At 49.0% G+C, this 13,732-nt stretch overlaps 1 protein-coding gene across 2 annotated transcripts in view; it reads right to left on the reverse strand.

Annotated features, from left to right (window-relative positions):
* LOC142574417 (uncharacterized) overlaps positions 1–13,732 on the reverse strand; it is a 156,167-nt gene that overhangs the window by 70,481 nt on the left and 71,954 nt on the right. For both annotated transcript variants that reach the window (XM_075683506.1, XM_075683505.1), the window contains exon 2: positions 7,921–8,030. In XM_075683506.1, coding sequence (XP_075539621.1) covers positions 7,921–8,030 — 110 coding nt within the window. The remainder of the gene's footprint in view (positions 1–7,920; positions 8,031–13,732) is intronic.

Here is a 13,732-nt window from a genome sequence, read left to right on the forward strand (position 1 = left end):
GATTGGATTGGCGCAGCTCGCTACGTGCTTGCACGCGCTTTTCCAAGTGCGCATTGGTGTGCGCCTCGTTTTTTCACTGGACTTTTCTACCATCGCTTGTCGCTGCTTTCCTTTCCTATGTATTGACTCGGCGCGGCTTGGTGCGGGCGCACAGGCTTGGTATGCGCCTGTTTTCTGCACTGGGCTCACATCCCTCGCTTCTCACACTTATATATAAAGACGAAGTGACCGTCGCTTAGCGCGGAAGTGCTGTGCCGCGGGCGTACCAGGTATGTAAGCTCGCAGGAATGCCGGGAAACATTCATACAAAAGCAAATGGTCAAAAAACAGTGCTTTATTTTCCATTACTTTGTGATGTACCTTCACACTGGGTAGCGCCGAGCGATGGTTTCTACCAGACGCAGAAGGAGTCTTTGCAGCGCGTGTGACCATTGACTCCCACCACAGCCATGTGAGTTGCGACTGATGCAGCGGCGCAGTTACCCTGTAACTGGTAGAGAGGAGGTGGCGCTTCACTTTCTCCCAATAACTCTCTATTTTTTGCATGTGAACGCCCGTCACCGGGTCCACAAAGTTCACTCTGTGGTTTACTGTTCCCCATTGCAGATTGAGGCCCGCTCCGTTAGTGTCTACTAAGTTTGTGATGCCGTTGTATGCGGCCATTCATCACTGTGGATGGTGGTCCCCGGTTCAACATTGGCTGCAATAACGGGACCTGGCGTCACCGCGTCTCGTCGGCCGACCTTGACAAGTCGGTTCCCCGGTGGTCACGCAGATCATTCCGAATACCCATAATCCACGATCTGCAATGCCGCCGTAATCTTGGCGGCTCGGCGGAACGTTGTCGCCCTTCATCAGGCGTCCTTGATTGTACTTTCGCTTGCAGCGAAGGAGGCATTCATCAATTTGCACAATCTTCCTCGGGCCACCGAGCGGCCGTCGCGCCAGCAGCTCGTCCCGCACGACCTCAAGAGCGTAGTTCCTCCAGTTGGCGTTGACGTGGTCTGACAGATCAAGCAAGTCTCCGGTCATCTCCTTCAAAATCTGCGTGCCTATGTTTTTGCTCACACCATACGTGAGCCAAATCCCTTGCTGCCTGGAGACGTGGACGTTTGGACGGCCAAGGCGGTCCGTGTTGGCGAAATAATTTCCCCCCTCTCTGCTCGTGAAGTGCAGTGGTACCGTGTAACAGCGACAGCTGCTTTCGGCACCTGTTGCACCAGAAGGCAGCCTTGCGTCCATTCCGAGTTTTCCTATACAATGTGACGACTTCGCGTTCGCAGGTTGGCTGGTCCGGGTTGAACCCCAGGTGCTTGCAGGTGCCCCAGTACTCGAATGACGGCACGCCACGTGGTCTGGCGCGGGGGCGCTGTGGGCCGACAACGCTTGAAGTCGGAGCGAGCCGAAGCGATCGTAGGAGCTCTTCCTCCACAGCTGTATCACTCATAATTTGGCAGATGGTGACAATGTTGGGGTCAATTCGCGTGGCGGCAATAACAATAAGTGCAGCTAGAGATGCGGGTCGTCTTTTATAGCCCCGGAATCCGTTGCGGCAGAACACTCTGTTAAGGATGACTCACCCTTGAACATTGAGGTAGCATGGACCTGGTGGTCTGGAGCTACACTAGCCATAGGTAACGCTAAGTTCCGGACTACTGTGAAAATTACGAAGTGTTATGCAGCTTCGGTTGTATGGAACACAGCAAATATGCGATATACAAAAGTAGATAATACATGTAAAAATGCATACACATAGTGTGCAAAATGATCTGCCCTGGCCATTGTTAGATAAATTTCTCGGAAATAAAAGGCTGACTTATTTATGGCTCGAACTAAGGCTGACGCTGTATGTGCTATTGGTTCAAAAGTACCATTGCTGTGGTGAGAATGCGTGCAAAATTTCCATTTGAAACAAGCCCATGCCGATGTATTTTCATACGGGGCGATAGAATTCATGCCATTAACACCAAAGTCAAACACGTGTGTGGTTCTCTGACTGTTCAGCATAAACGTGTCGAGGCAGAGTCTCACACAAGGTCCCGATATGAGAGGGCATGGCGGTGACATTAAGAAACTTACCGGCCATATTATTAGTAATTCATATAGCAATAAATGTCATCTCGAGTGTAGAATGAGAAGCGCCTAGACGTGCACTTTGCAATGTCAGACGCGAAGACGGGCGAAGCGAAATTCCATCACCAGGTAATTTTTCTAAAGTTTTTTACTGCAACGAGGACTTCTCATTGATCGAAATAATGGCGGAATTGTAGCGAGAAATACATAAATAAGTACGAGTTCGTAATGGTTTACGAATTAGGCGAGCAGGACATATGAGGCAATCAGAAAAAGGGAACGGTGAGCCGTCCACAATTTAGAAAGTTCTCGTGAATTTGATTACCCCTTATTACCAAATGCTGACTTCTTCACCCGGGCGAAGCAGATGGGGCTGCAATTTTTTCCGGACGAGAGAAACGCATGTCTGTGATATGAGAAGCAGCAGTGATCTTAAACTAATAGGCTTAATGTACGCGATGGCGCCGGATGCAGGACTAGTATCGCAATGCACTTACACGTACGACACGCATGTAGTTACTTTATACTGATGTTTTGAGGCAAAGCAATCAAAAAACACCTTTTCCAATTGGCACGCCGAGCCTTAGCCTTCCCCTAATAAGTAGCAAGGCAAAGAAAGAGTCTTTTGAACCATTCGACGCGTCCAAATATTCTGCAAAAAATATTCGTACGTTACCCGTGAAGGGCGCAACAAATGTCATAGAAAGAATACTCTTTAGGTGGCTTCTAGGACTAGTTCTAATGTGTCGAATTTACTTATGATGCAAGACAGTAGACTATCCATTGCCAAGCCAAACTACTGGCTCTGAGTGCACCACGCAGCGGTCTACATTTTTTCCATACGCTTTGCGAAGCCTGGTCATTCCTTGTCTTGCTCAGTAGTGGCTTCCTTGGAACGTACGAATAAGCTCACAAGAGTTGGTTTTTCACTCCAGAAGAGTCAATACAGCTAAAAAACAGTATGAATACGATGAGAATTCTTTTTCTATTTCAGGAGTTTTGATCCCGTGCGTCCATCCGCCTGCCTGCCTGCCTGCCTCTCTGTCTGTCTGTCTGTCTGTCTGTCTGTCTGTCTGTCTGTCTGTCTGTCTGTCTGTCTGTCTGTCTGTCTGTCTGTCTGTCTGTCTGTCTGTCTGTCTGTCTGTCTGTCTGTCTGTCTGTCTGTCTGTCCGTCCGTCCGTCCGTCCGCCCGCCCGTCCGTCCGTCTGCCCGCTTATGCTGAGCCAGTGGCCGGAGTTGGGCTCGTGGTCATGACGTCGTTGGTGATTTCATTGCAGTCCTTCCAGCTTTCTCATCTGACCCTTGTCATGCCATCGTCATCGCACCTTCTACGTGAATTCCCTGGCCGGTTTATTAGTTAGTGCAACTGGGCATGGGCCCGTGGCCACGACGTTGTCGTGGTCATTGCCTCGTTGTCGACCCAAGATTGTCCTCAGACTCTCGCCATGCCGTCGCCTTCACGCCATTCGTCTTATGCTCATGAGGCGTTCGTGGTCATGCCGTCGTCATGGTACCATCATGGTCGTTTTATCGCCATCACTCCATCTTCGTCATCTGACTCTCGTCAAGCCATCATTGTGAGGCCATTGTGGTCATACAGTCCTCGCGATAGAGTAGTCTTCCCGCAATCGTCGTCATACACTGGTTGTCACCCCATTATGCTCATGCCGTTGTCGCGCAATCCTCGCCATTGTGCCATCTTCATACCATCGCCGCAATCTCATAGATGTCATACGTCCGTCGTGATGCACTCATCATACAGTCATCCTGATGCCTTCGTCATCTCACTAAGTCATCCCACATCGTCACGCAGTCGCCATCATTCTCGTCGTGCCGACGTTGCCAGCTGGTCGTATTGTCATAAATGTAAATTCAAAAAACGTCATCCAATAGTTGCCATACCATCATCGTTATACTGTCTTCGTTCCATCGACGACATTCCTTCACTTCCATTCTGGCGTATTTGTGATGCCGTAATTCAATTGTAATTATGAGTAGGCTTTTATAACACTATTGGTATACCACTGTTCGTTATACCACTGTTGGTCGATGCAATGCATTTATTGTAATGATGCCGTCGTTATACCGTCACGGTCGTTCTATACCATCACCTTAGCTTCGTCATCCAACTCTCACAATGCCATCGTGATCACGCCATTGTCTTCATCTTTATATCCTCATACCTTTGTCAGATCATCGTCGTTATGTTATAATTGTCGTCATGCAATTATCATTCTACCAATGTGATGCAGCAAGGGTCCTTTAATCATCATTTTTAACTTCGTAATCTACTCTCGTCAAGCCATCGTCGTCATATATACTGCACACTCTTGTCGGCAAGGCATCGTAATCACGTGGTCACATTACTATCGTCACTACTTCAGAAACGTCATTTCATTGTCGTCGTGCCTATCGTCGTCATACCGCCTTTCAAAAGAGTGCGTTTTTGCATATAGCCAAAGCAAGGGAGGTCTCAAATTGGCCACTACCGTTTTAAATAAACGTGACTTCAAACGTGCTCAAATGCTAACCGCATTTTCGTCGACATTCATCGTAAGACGCGTTCCGCCTTTTTTCCTTGCTCTTCTCGACACAGTTGACCATCTTCGTTGTCTGTATCAGCCTTTCTTCCAAACTAGGTTGTCAAAGTCGAAGTACTCGCTTATGTTCTTGGTGTTCGAGAACATGTCTGACCACGCTGTTTTAAGCGGTGGGAAGGAACAGGCTGCGTGTTACTCCAAGGGGGCAATCTCGTCAGCGTCCCCTTTTGCATGTCTTTTTCTGAAAACACCACAATTTCTCTTTCTTCGGGCCAAAGAAACCGAAAAAGTAACTGCCTTCTTTCCTTAGAGCAATCCAAAAGACGACTTTTTTTATATCTGTATTGTAGCCACGAGGTGCCCCCTAAGTAATAGTAATGTGTTCTCGTGTGAAGAGACCATCAACCATCTTCTGCGCCACTGTTTTTCCTCTGATACGCCACGTCAGACTCTCCAGTGCGATTTCAACAGTCTGGACGATAGGCCATTTACAGAGCAATAGCCTTCGGAGCCTGGCCTCACCGCTCGTTAGCCCGAAAGTAATTCGAGCGTTTTTTTCAATAGCTGAAGGCAAAAGACTTGGGTGCCCGACTGCAGACATGCTGCATCTGGGTTAGTGCATGTGAAAGTGCGATATAGCCTCATGTATTCTCTATCTCTTTCACTCTGCCATCCCCCTCCGCACGTGCAAGGTAGGAAACTGCGCTTAGTTCAGTCAACGTCCCTTCTCTGTCTCTCTCTTCCCGAGGTGCCAGTATATATCGCCGCCTTTGTCGAGTTCTTGGTAAGGCACCTGCATCTACTACTCTTTACGACGTGCCGAATACCACTCGCCTATTCTTCGTCATCATTCTTCCCGCATAGTTTATTTGTACAGCCCGTAATGAACTCTTTGCCGAATTTCAAGGTGGCTGACTCCCAACTTCCGCATGACTTGTTAGTAAGTTCTCGGTGTACTTGGTTTGGTGAGTATATAAAAGTTGCTCCTGGATGAAAATGTGGCACAGAAGCTTAATTAGAATGACAACAGCGATTTACAAGTTGCCGAAAGGTTGAAAAACTCAATTATACAAGGCCCTGCTACCTCACACCTGTCACCTTCTATTGTGATTGTTTTCTTGAAGTGCCCTATAGTGCGCATCGTTTTCCTTTTGTGCGTCGGTAAAAGATTTCAATATCAGAGCCGCATACATCTATTCCTATGTGAGCTGCGGTTACGTACTAGGTAATTGTACAAATCGCAGTAATTATCTACCTGCCATGTATTTTGCATACTGAATTCCAAGGAGTACGTACCGTTCAAATCCATCTTATCCTATAAATGAAAGCGATTCAACCATCTAGGCCTGTCATTATTAAAACATTGAAAACTCGCTAATTTCACGACCAGCGACAGACGCGGTTAATATTTGGTTTGTGATCGGCGAAGTAATATGTTTAATCGATTGATAACCATAGCATTGAGCGGAAGCGCCTGCACATGTATCAAATAACAATACCATTCATGTATTAGCTCAAAATATAAGTTGTGCAAAACTGATTGCCGGATTGTCTGCGGACGCCGTTTAACGTTTTGCTCGCATGCCTTGTTTGGTAGTGTTGCTGGCATTGTTGATGTAGAACGCGTCAGTCTCAGTAACGAGATCGCTACTATTGTTCATGTCTACAATTATTAAAATTCATCTTTTGTTATTAGCACACACGTAATCGGCAGCAAAAGTGCGAAATGCGTCCGAAGTTTCTTAAAAATAACGCGTAGGGTAATGGCGGGATTTCCTTTTAAAGGCATTTACAACAGCCAAACATTTGAAGATGACTGGATGTAGCAATTCGACTGCTAAATGTGCAAAATAGTCCAATTATCTCATTAACCAAAAGGGCTCCGACATGGATCCGAATGGAAGGCTTGAAGCGCGCCATCCTATGAGCTTAATCCGCTTCTAGAAATCCAAATACTTCATGCTACTAATCTTTACTGAATAAGGAATTCCGGGCAATTTCATAAAATAAAGGAACACTGAACTTATGAGCAGCGGAACCTTGATGCCGTAGCCACCACCCGTGAGGGACATAAATGCGTGTGCCTCACAGGTGGACGAACACAAAGCGAGCGTTCGTACTAAGCAGCCACCTCAGTCGCTTCATGCTAGCCCGATGACCAACCGCGAAGTAGGGAGACACTCATGGGCTTTTACGAAGGGCAGGGCCGCTTCTTCTCGTAAAATTAATTCTTTCTGTGTGAACTCGGTGGGAATTCATTGGGCTGTAAACATCAGCAGCGTCAAAGTCCTGCATTTGTGGAAATGGTTATGAGCTCGTCGAATAAGCGGCTTCAAATGTTCAATTAGTAACAGTCAGCAAGTGTCTTGACTAAAAGAGTAAATTAGTTTGATTTAAAAGATTGCGTCTGTAAATGCTACATTTAGTCACGTTCGAAGTAATTTGATGGTAATAACAATCAAGAGCAAATAATTTATTTAGCTCATCTTCCCTTGCTTTAAAAAGTTTAAAACGCATTTTGTTAAAAATATGCTGTAAATGGGGTTTTCAAACAAATTAGAAAATCAACCACTCCCAAACCATTGTGAAAACATTAAGATGCCAAATAGTCAAAAATCTGTTATAAATACGCCTAAAGCATGTCTTTTTAAAAGTTCTGTAAAGGAATTTTGCTTAGAACACCCAGCCAAGCTTTAGAATTATTTCCGTAAAACGCCATTAACCTGACTTTGCATGTTGATGGAAGCACGTGGTTAGGCATTACTAAATAGCGTCCCACACAAATTCAACGACTGTGATGTTGACACTATGGGCAAGAAGCATAATGCAACGGGAACGCATAAGAGCCGCTGCTTCATTAACTGGAAATAACCTAACCAACAGAAATGCGCAGACATTTTAAGTGGTGCGTGTGATTTTTTTTAAGAGATTGCGAGCATCAATATAGAAAACGCATATAATTTCTGCTAACCACACGGCTTCTCCAGCAACATGGTATGATGCTCGAGTTAGACTACCATGGCCACTTCAGCAGTACAAGATGGCAAGACGTACCTCGAAAATTAACCCGCCGTGGTTTCTCAGTGGCTATGGTGTTGGGCTGCTGAGCACGAGGTCGCGGGATCGAATCCCGGCCATGGCGGCTGCATTTAGATGGGGGCGAAATGCGAAAACACCCGTGTGCTTAGATTTAGGTGCACGTTAAAGAACCCCAGGTGGTCAAAATTTCCGGAGTCCTCCACTACGGCGTGCCTCATAATCAGAAAGTGGTTTTGGCACGTAAAACCCCAAATATTATTATTATTACCTCGACAATTAGGTCGTTCGGTGGATTCGGCTTCACTTCTTGCATGTAATGGCTGCAGTTCTTGAAGAAAAAGTTAGTTGCACGGCCAATCGGTGATGCAAGGAAGAATGCTGAAACAATACAAGCAGAATATATGGTTTAGGAAAAAAGCCCTCCAGAAAGAAATTCGTAAGTAGAAATCGTGTTGCTTTAATAAGCATGCATGGAGAGCGTGTGGCAAGAAAATAGAGTGAATTTGGGCAACGCCTGCAAAGAAACGACAGCTTAACCCTATAGCCATCCTCATCATCATCATCAGCCTATTTATGTACGCTGCAGGAAGAAGACCTCTCCCTGCGATCTCCAATTACCACTGTCCTGCGCAAACTTCCTAATTTCCGCCTAACTTCCACCTGCAAGTCTTTTGCCGTCCTCTACTGCGCTTCCCTTCTCTTCGTACCCATTCTGCCCGCATAATGGTCCAACAGTTATTTAATCTACGCATGGCATGACCTGCCCAGCGCCATTTTTTTCGCTTGATGTCCATTAGAATATCGTCTATACCTGTTTGCTCTCTGATCCAAACCGCTCTCTTTCGGTGTCTTAAAGTTATCCCTAACATTCTTCGTTCCATCGTTTTTTGCTTGGTCCTTGACTTGTTCTCAAGCTTCTTTGTCAGTCACCAAGTCTCTCCCTAATGTTAGCACCGGTTAAATGCACTGGTTTTATACGTTCCATTTCAATGATAACGGTAAACTTCCAGTCTTGAGTTCACGATGTCTGCCGTATGCAATCCATCTCATTTTTATTGCGTGAATTTCCTTCCGTCAGTGTTCCCTGTGATTAGTTGAAGATTATGTTGGTAAATATTTTATATAATACTGGGAGTCAGCTAATGGGCCTATAATTTTTCAGTTCTTCAACGTCTTCCTTTTTATAGATTAGTATTGCCGCCAGGTGTCACGAGCCAGCGCTGAAAAACAAAGAAGTTGGGACTGGAACACGCGCTCAGCAAGAGACGGGCGCTGAAGTAGAAGAGGTAGAAGCTGAGGACGCCGGCTTAAATTATTGCACGCCATCTTGTTCAACCGCCTCCCTCGCCGACGCCGGGTACATCGTCTATTGTCTTTTCGTGACAAAACTGGTGGAGGTGCTGGGTACGGTTTATCCGATGCCACAAACCCCTCCTGGTAGCAGGAGTACCAGCCCTATCCTAGTGGACACCCCTGTTCACCGGGCAAGCAGGAGAATCCGAGGATTGCCTCCGGAGCTTGATCATCTCTCCGCAACAATATCGACGCCACCAAACACCGGTATGGAAGGAACGTCGACGTCCCTACCGACCATTAGGCAAGGTACGGCCACAACGGCAACGCAGTATCTGCTGCAGAATCTCCGAGTGCCGAATGTGTTCCACGGAGATATCTTCGAGGATGTAGAAGACTGGTTGGTCCAGTTTGAGCGCGTTGCCGAGATAAATGAATGGAGCGACGTGGCGAAGTTAAGGAACGTCTACTTCAGCTTGGAGGATGGTGCCCGCACTTGGTACGAGAACCGAGAAGGGCTCATCAAATCGTGGCTTGATTTCCGTCGTGCCTTGCTGGATACCTACACCAATGCTGATCGCCGCGAACGAGCCGAACGGGCGCTCCAATCCCGCATTCATCTGCCGAACGAGAGCCTGACGTCGTACGTCGAGGATATGACGCGACTCTTCCGTCGGGTGGACCCAACCATGTCCGAGGAAAAGAAGCTACGCCATCTAATGCGGGGAGTTAAAGAACAGCTATTTGCTGGCCTTGTTCGAAGCCCGCCGAAGACCGCGGCTGAATTCTTAACTGAAGCCACCACGATAGAAAAGATGTTACACCAGCGCTCAACTTTCTATGACAGACAATTGAACCCAACTTCACCTTCGGACCAGCGCTCAGCTCCGTATGACAGGCACGCGAACGCTGCTTCACTGACGGGCGCGATTGCCTTTGGAAACGTGGACGTTCTCCGAGATCTTATCCGCTCTGTGGTGCGTGATGAGCTTCAACGGCTCACCTGCCCGCCTCAGCCCACGCTAGGTTCCATTTCTGCCCTTGTGAGGAACGAAGTGCAGCAAGCGATCCAGTGTCCCGTTCCTAACAACAATGCGCCGCCTGTGACAGCACAGTTGCAGCGGCCGTCGTATGCGGAAGTTTTGAGGCGAGCCCCTGTACAAGCTCCGACCCATTTCGACCCCGCCACGTCTTACGCCGCGTCATACGTCCCGCCGCTCCCATCTGTGCAACCAATCCAACGTATGGAGGATCGTCGCCCACCCGAAAGGAAATCTGACGTCTGGCGTACCCCGGACAGAAGGCCTCTGTGCTATCATTGTGGAGAAGCCGGTCACATATACCGCGAGTGCCCATACCGCCGTCTCGGACTGCAAGGTTTTGCCGCGGATTCACCAAGGCCCAGATATGGTGAAAGGCCTAGGGCGATCGAAGAATACTTGACCCAGCAGAGTATGCCACGGTCCCCGCGGCGGCAGTCGCGCTCGCCGTCCCCCAGGCGTTCTTCCCCCGCTCCTAGAAGCCCTCCAATGGCAGCGCAGGGACGATCGCCAAGCCCTCGCCGGGGAAACTAAGAACAGCGACCTTCGGGGGCGAGGCCGCTGATAATCGCCCTTCCGAAGACCTCCCATCGACGCCAGCACGGTCTATTCAGCACGATTCAACGACGACAGCAGCCGAACTCAGCGACAGACTCTCGCTCGACATACCTGTTGTGCTCGACGGCCGCCACGTTAGTGCTTTATTGGACACGGGGGCTGACTACTCAATCTTGTGCGGAAAACTAGCGACGGAACTTAGAAAAGTTATCACGCCTTGGTCTGGAGCGCAAATTCGTACTGCTGGCGGGCATGTCGTCACACCGTTGGGCATGTGCACGGTCAGAGTACAAATTCGTGGGTCCACGTTTCCTGCCAGCTGCCTTATACTCCTCGATTGTTCTCGGGACCTTATCTTGGGCGTCGACTTTCTGCGAGAGTATGGTGCCATTATAGACCTCCGGGAGCGCACAGTGACTTTTTCGACAAAAAGAGCAGCGAACAACCGCGACAATTGCCGACGTAACGCGCTTCGAGTTTACGCCGACAGTGCAACTGTACCACCACGCGCAAGTGTCATGGTAATGGTCGTATGCGACGATCTGCGTGACGGCGAAGCTGTTGCAGAGGGCAATTCCTCCCTTATGCTGACACACGGTGTATGTGCAGCCCGCAGTCTGATTATGCTTCGAGGTGGACTTTCGGCGCTCCTCGTGACGAATTTCAGCCAGGAACATCGGCACCTATTTCATCGTACTACTATTGCTTTCGCTGAGCCCATAGCAGACGTTGCTGAATGCTGTGCGTCTGTGACGAAGGAGAACCCAGCTCAGGCACTCAGCAATATCGACATCAATTCAGACCTTTCGGAGGAAAAGCAGAAAGCGCTGCGTGAGTTGCTCCTTCGGTTCAAGGAGTGCTTCGCATCTTCTTCTAAGATACGCCAGACGTCCATCACGAGACACCGAATAATCACGTATGACGATGCTCGTCCCATACGACAACTGCCTTATCGCGTATCGGCGAAAGAGCGCAACGTGATTAATGCACAAGTGAAAGAAATGCTTGACGATGACGTCATACAACCATCCCAAAGCCCTTGGTCATCGCCGGTGGTCCTCGTCAAAAAGAAAGACGGAACGCTTAGGTTCTGCGTTGACTATAGAAAGTTGAATAACGTCACAAAAAAAGACGTTTATCCGCTTCCGCGGATCGATGATTCGTTAGATCGACTCCGGCGAACCAGGTATTTTTCATCCATAGAGCTGAAGAGCGGATATTGGCAAATCGAAGTTGACGAACGAGATCGCGAAAAACTGCCTTTGTTACCCCAGATGGACTCTACGAACTTAAAGTACTTCCATTTGGCCTGTGTTCTGCACCGGCCACATTCCAGCGAATGATGGACACTGTTCTGACGGGTCTGAAGTGGCACTGCTGTTTAGTATACTTAGATGACGTCGTCGTGTTTGCGGCGACCTTCGAAGAACATCTGAAGCGTTTAGAGGCGGTACTTGAGGCGCTCCGCTCCGCTAATCTCACACTAAAGCCAGAAAAGTGTCACTTCGGTTACGAAGAGCTGAAGTTCCTCGGGCATGTCGTGAACGCCGACGGCGTCCAGCCTGACCCAGACAAAACATCTGCTGTTGCTGCTTTTCCGACTCCTCGTGACAAGAAAGCAGTACGCCGCTTTCTCGGTCTGTGTGCGTACTATCGGCGCTTGATCGCCAATTTCTCGCGCATCGCTGAACCACTCATACGCCTAACGCGAGAAGACACACCCTTTGTTTGGGCGGATGAGCAGGACGCAGCTTTCACCGAGTTACGGCAACGCCTGCAGGAATCACCTGTCCTCGCTCACTTTGACGAGGACGCTGACACCGAGGTGCATACCGATGCCAGCAACATCGGTCTTGGCGCTGTACTCGTTCAACACCAGGAAGGCGTCGAGCGAGTCATCGCTTACGCCAGTCGCACCCTTTCACGCGCCGAAATCAACTACTCCATCTCCGAAAAAGAGTGTCTAGCGGTTGTGTGGGCCATCATGAAATTTCGGCCTTATCTCTACGGTCGCCCTTTCAAGGTGGTGACAGACCACCATTCCCTGTGTTGGTTAGCCAACTTACGAGACCCGTCCGGGCGACTTGCTCGATGGAGTCTCCGTCTGCAGGAGTTCGATGTTACCATCGTCTACAAATCGGGCCGAAAACACGAAGATGCCGACACGTTGTCGCGCGCTCCCGTCAAAACTTGCGATAAGGACATGGACGAAGACGGCGCATTCCTTGGGGCGCTAAACGCATCAGACTTGATCATACGGCAGCGCGAGGACGCCGAAATACGCCCTCCCATCGATCACCTAGAAGACAAGAATGCTACAATCCCACGACATATTTCTCGCAGTCTCTCGACCTTCTGGCTCCGACAAGGCGTCCTCTACAAGAAAAACTCGAGTGCCACCGACAAAGAGTATCTATTGGTAATACCTGCCACCCTTCGTGATGACATTCTCCTAGCCTGCCATGACGAGCCCACGTCCGGACACTTGGGATTTTCACGCACTCTTGCACGAGTACGCCTGACGTACTACTGGCCCAGACTTTCTACCACGGTGAAGCGTTACGTGCAAAGCTGCCGGGAGTGTCAACGCAGGAAGTCACCGTCTTTGAAGCCCGGGGGGTTACTCCAACCCATCGCACCACCTCGCGCGCCGTTTGATCAAATCGGCATGGATCTTCTGGGACCCTTTCCCTTGTCAGCCAGCGGAAACAAGTGGATTATAGTCGCCACGGACTATCTAACACGCTACGCCGAGACGAAAGCTGTACAACGTGCCACGGCCTACGAAGTTGCCCAGTTCTTTATCGAGCACATAGTCCACAGACATGGTGCCCCCTCACATGTCATCACCGACAGAGGCACTGCCTTTACAGCCCAACTTATAGAGGACATATTCGAGCTGAGCTGCACGCAGCATCGCAAGGCGACTGCCTATCATCCGCAGACCAACGGACTGACGGAACGGCTAAACAAAACCATAGCTGACATGCTGTCTATGTATGTGGACGTCCAGCATAAAACATGGGATCAAGTCCTGCCGTACGTTACATTCGCGTACAACACCGCCATTCAGGAAACCACACGCTTAACACCGTTCCGTCTTGTCTACGGGCGCGAGGTCCAGACCACGCTAGACGCTATGCTCCCGCACGACACCGACGCATCACTTACTGTCGACGCCGAGCAACT

This window comes from Dermacentor variabilis, chromosome 3, assembly GCF_050947875.1.
Source record: "Dermacentor variabilis isolate Ectoservices chromosome 3, ASM5094787v1, whole genome shotgun sequence".
Taxonomy (NCBI): Eukaryota; Metazoa; Arthropoda; class Arachnida; order Ixodida; family Ixodidae; genus Dermacentor; species Dermacentor variabilis.